At 25.4% G+C, this 5,252-nt stretch overlaps 1 protein-coding gene across 1 annotated transcript; it reads right to left on the reverse strand.

Moving 5' to 3' along the window:
• Positions 1 to 265: 265 nt before the first annotated feature.
• Positions 266 to 1,584, reverse strand: LOC115242825 (aminopeptidase M1-A-like). Its single transcript, XM_029819367.1, has 3 exons — positions 1,557 to 1,584; positions 856 to 1,329; positions 266 to 515 (listed from the first exon to the last, which is right to left on the reverse strand). Exons 2-3 carry the CDS (start codon positions 1,203 to 1,205, stop codon positions 299 to 301), a joined length of 567 nt encoding a protein of 188 aa, XP_029675227.1. The 5' UTR covers positions 1,206 to 1,329; positions 1,557 to 1,584; the 3' UTR covers positions 266 to 298.
• Positions 1,585 to 5,252: the final 3,668 nt, after the last annotated feature.

The following is a 5,252-nucleotide window of genomic DNA, read 5'->3' on the forward strand; positions in this document are numbered from 1 at the left end:
AATAGGATGCATTAGTGTTATTGTTGAATTTATTATAATTTCAATATGTGTATCATTTTTTAGTCAATTTAATATTTATATTGCAGAATTTATTACAATTCAAAAGTGCCAACAATCAGCGTACAGTAGTCTCTTAATATATGAAAAAGATTTATAACACTTTATATTATAAATAGTATGAATAGTATTATAATAATATTATAAATAGTTTTAAAAAAATATATAGTTTAAAAATTTTTTATATTGTTGATAACTAGCATTTTATTTAATTGCGTAAATTCAGCATTAAAGATATACATTAAGAATACATATTAACCTCGAGAGCATTGATGGCATTCACAGCTTCCATTTCGAAAAATGTAGTAAGACCATCGCTTAACCACAAATCAGACATCCAAGGTAGATTAATTAAATTACCGAACCATTGATATGTTATTCCACGCGCTATCAACCTTGCTGCTTCTATTTTATGTGCAACAGAATGTAGATTTTCATCGTAAATAATACTTGTTTCTCTAAAAGGATAAGAATCAAATTTATGACTTAAACAATAAATCTAAGATCGCATATATAATAATAATCTTAACGTTTTTCTTGATGTAAAAATAGCAATGTTTTTTGAATCTAATATAAATAATATAAGATAAGAGTTATTGTAGAGACTAATTATGCAAAGTGATGTAGTACACATGTTTTATATATACATATATGGTTATTTACTAAGAAATCATTTTATATTTCAACATAAAAATATATGCATTTCTAAATTTAAAATATGTATAGGCGTGCGTATTTCTAATTTTGATTAAAAAAATTGTTTTTCAATGGATTATTTGTTTCTAATTTTTCTATTACCTTATTGCGACGAAACCGAAGTTCATATTTATATCCTTTCGAAAACCTGGGATTGCGACAAGTTGCAGTTTCGGAATCATCACCTTCTTAAAAGGTTTAAACCATTCAAATGTCAACTTCATTATGATTTTGTTTGAAACTCTTTCCGCAAATTGTACATGCTCTGAGTTTGGATTGCGCCAGAAATAATCCTTATTTGTGCCATTATTGGGATAGAAATGCATCGATGAAATCATAACCATCACGAGATGAGCAGGAATAGAAGGAGTGGTGTCGAAGTATGTCCATTGCATACATGTTTCTGTATTATTTAATTTATGTTTGTATATTTTCTCTTGTCGTACTGGCATATTTGAGAAAACTGAATAATTGCAGTGATGCTTTATGGAAACGTCGAAAGTGGCTCTTATTGGCTTGTCCCAATATGGGAACAATCGTTGGGCCTCAATCGTCGGGAAATTTGTTTCGTTCCATCTACGATATTTTAAAGTTATTAATTCGAATGACTATCAATGTTTAATTATTTATCGATATAGAATCATCTAACATATATATCAATGATATGTTAAAAAGTATTATACCATATATATACTGTTTTAATGACTGTTTTAATGAGGTAATAGAACAAACATGTCTTGTAAAAAGCAGTAATAAATAACATTTAATAACACTATGCTTTTAATATATTAACATTTACTTACTTTTCATTTCCTGATTTCTTTATATATGTAGTCTTTAAGATAATATTATCGTCTTCTGAGGTATTAATTGCATTAAGAAATATCATATTCAATATGTAATTTTTAGGTAATAATACAGTTTCAAAATGAAGAACACAAATTTGCGTTACATTATCATATACGATTTTTGTCGGTACATGAGAATAATATTCTTCTGGCTTAAGATTAATAACGTCTTTTTCCATCAATCCTATTGCTAAATGGCGAATTGAATTCGATGAATTTAAACTTATTTTTATAGTTGGATGAAAAATATGAATAGTGACATTGATTTCGCCATAGAAGACAACTCCGCCGCTTGCTTGATGCCCTTTTATATATGTATTAAGGGTTAGATATAAATAGGCTAGATATTCGTCATAGATTTCATCGTCTTCTTTGAAATAAGGTATTAATTTGACGTTGTAATGCATTGGTATTACATCCAAAAAGGTATCATATGTAATCGATGTATCGATGATATCTTCTGTATTTTTATCGGCAGAAAGTGCTGTCGCGATGATAAATATGAGACCGCCATAAAGTAACAGTCTTAGAAACGCCATATCACTTATTTAGATGCCTACAATAACTTTCTTTGTTGAAAAAGAAACAAATATAAATTCAAGTTGAGACAATGAAATTTACAGCAGACAAATCTAGAAAATATTAACTATCTCCGAAGAGATAATTAGTTTCCTTGAGTAACAACAAATTTCATCCGTATTCAATATTTCTATGATAGATCGACCTATGTTTATCAACATGTTATTTTCAAAATTTGTAAATTTGTTGTTTAGATGGTTATGTCCTCAGTGAATTAGTGACACAAAACTATCTAACGGAAAATTAATTTTTTTTCAACTTTTTTGATATTTTGATATTTGCAGATATATACATATAGGGAACTGATCGAACACGATTTGATTATTTTACTTATATGTGTCATATATCATATTTATTTCTTTTTAAATCGAGAAAATAGACATTTATTGTTTGTTCGTTATACGTTTGAGTAATCGAGTTTAAAGAAATCTTGCACATAAATTGACTTTACCAAAATCATTACCAAAAAATATATAGATCGAGTTTAATCTTGCACATAAATTGACTTTACCAAAATCATTACCAAAAAATATATAGAATAATTTAAATGCGTGCATGGTAATAAATTAAATAATTTCTAACATTGCAATATATTATCCAGTTTTCAATTATCTATTTAAAAATGTGTAAATTAAATATGAACTTAAATATTAAAAAAGTTTTTTGCTTAATCTTAAATTTTTGATTCCAAGGACATTTCGCAACATTATTATAATAAATAAAATTAAACTTTTTGTTAAATAAATAAAATTTAGAAATTTAGAAAAACATGTAATTCTATTCCTAAATAGGAAATGTATAAAAATTATACTAATGAAATAAAAGATTCCTAATGAAATGTCGGCAATTTTGGAAAAAATATAATTTAAAAAGAATTAAGATGTGCTCATCACGTTGATACCGTAATACTATTAATTGCGTTCTATATATTTTCTATGTATCCTTAAAAAAAGAGATGCATAATATTCTGTTTTTAGCGACTTACCTTGTATATTAAAAATCAATGCCTATTATAATATAGTTCCTTTTTCTTTACAATCAAAAGAATCAATTACAATTGTTTCACGAGCGTTAATATTGTTACACCTTAACCACTCATATATTTAGACTATCGTAATCTTTCCGTTTCGAGAAGTAATCGAGAACTAACAATGTCGATGTCACACATCATAACAAAATAAGGCTAAATACATAAGGCTGTCTTAGAATATTGATGTAATAGATATCATAATAAATACGTTAGGTCAAGTTCTACAAAATTTAGGATGGATTAAAATCTATATTTGTATTTTAAGAATCATTAATATGTTTCTGTTAATTTTCGAATATTTTTATTTTGTTGTTAATTTCATATGTACTTTTCAATAACTAATAAAATAATATTCGAAATAAAAATAATAAATGTTAAACTATATAAAACATTACTTTTTATGCTAATATTATAACAAATATTATATATATAAAATTATAGATTGACAATACTTGAACAGAAATTGTAATATGATAATATTATATAAGAATAATATTTTCAAAATATTGTTGCACTAGTAAATCGTCATCGAATGCTGGAGTGATATTTTTGCGTTTTTAACATCTCGGAGCAGTGCGAGGTGAATTGAGACAAAGCGAAGAATAATGACAGGATTCAAAAGAAACAGCGAGTATATCGTTTTGATCTAGGAACAGATTAAAATGTGAAAAGAAAAATTATCGATTTATTAAAAAATACAATAATATTCAAAAAATATAATGGGAGCAATTAATTCCAAATCTCTTACAAACAAACTAAAACTTTTATTATTGAAGCTTTAATTAGGCATACATAATGAATTATTATATTTGTTACAATATGCTAGCTTTCAGTTCTCGATCCGCATATTTAATGTCGTTTACAGAGCTTTAAATTAATGTTTATGATATATGTAGAACTATCTATGCAAAAATATTCTGAAAGTTGACGGAGTTTCCGATTTTTTGTTATATATGATTAATATGTCGCTCAGTTTTTTATAATTATTTGTCTATACCATACGTCAAATGATCGCGCAAAGAATCTGAAATGGAAGTTACACAAAATAGATGATTTTACGAAAATTACGGTATCGATGTATACAATTTTGCTAAAAGTATGTTCTGCAGACTTTTATAATTTTATTTTCGAATTTTTATTTTTATTTCTCTCTAACATCACGTTGCACTAAACGATATTATGCGCGTCAGTAAGTCGTAATTATTTACTATTATGGTGTTATTAAATTGTAAATTTTGACTTAGTTTTAATATATTGCACTGCACTTTTTTCATAGTAAATATATGAAGATAAGTTAAAATATTTATGTAAAAATTGATAATTTTGTATTTAATCTTTAAAAGTTAAAATATTTTACGCCTTTCTTCCGCGGCACATACATTTTTAATAAAAAGTTTTTTATTTATTAAAAATGCAATAAATATATGTATATTATTTGAAGACGTTTTAAAGTGCATGTTTTGTTAAGCTTTAAAAAATGCGTAATAAATAGATATTAATGAATATTAATTAATATTAAATCCAGGCAAGATATAAATTCTTAATAAAAATTTAGTAGAATATAAAATGGATTTTATAATATTTTCTGTTATAATCCATGCTAAAATTAAAAAAATTGCGTGAAATATTAACAAAGATTCATAAATAATACTAATTCTTTTTAATTTGTTAAAATCAACATTAAATATTTAATAGATTGTCGCAAACAAAAATATTAGCAATCCATCATATACAGGTTTGCTTCTTTTTAATTAAGTTAAACTATCTATAGATTTATAGTATGTGATAATATTTAGTATATGTTATAGTTTCTCGTCAAATTATATGCATTAAAAGTTCACAGAGCGTGAAAATATTTTTTTAATCATGCTTTTATTTTTAATATATTGTTTTTCAAATTAAAGTCAATTCATGTCACGCAAATTTTAGAGATGTTACGAGCCCTTTCAGTCTCTTTCTAATTTTACATGTAAGTTCATTCTTAATTCTTCCAACAATATATTATAATGCTCTTCGTAAAGCTGTAACGTTTATTCCCTCTC

Source organism: Formica exsecta, unplaced genomic scaffold (assembly GCF_003651465.1).
Source record: "Formica exsecta isolate Colony F162 unplaced genomic scaffold, ASM365146v1 scaffold643, whole genome shotgun sequence".
In the NCBI taxonomy this organism is placed as follows: Eukaryota; Metazoa; Arthropoda; class Insecta; order Hymenoptera; family Formicidae; genus Formica; species Formica exsecta.

Coding starts and splice junctions, on each gene's coding strand:
- LOC115242825 (XM_029819367.1), bottom strand. CDS start 1,205: ATGCCAGTACGACAAGAGAAAATATACAAACATAAATTAAATAATACA. Junction 516..855: donor TTCGGTTTCGTCGCAATAAG/GTAATAGAAAAA, acceptor TTATCCTTTTAG/AGAAACAAGTATTATTTACG.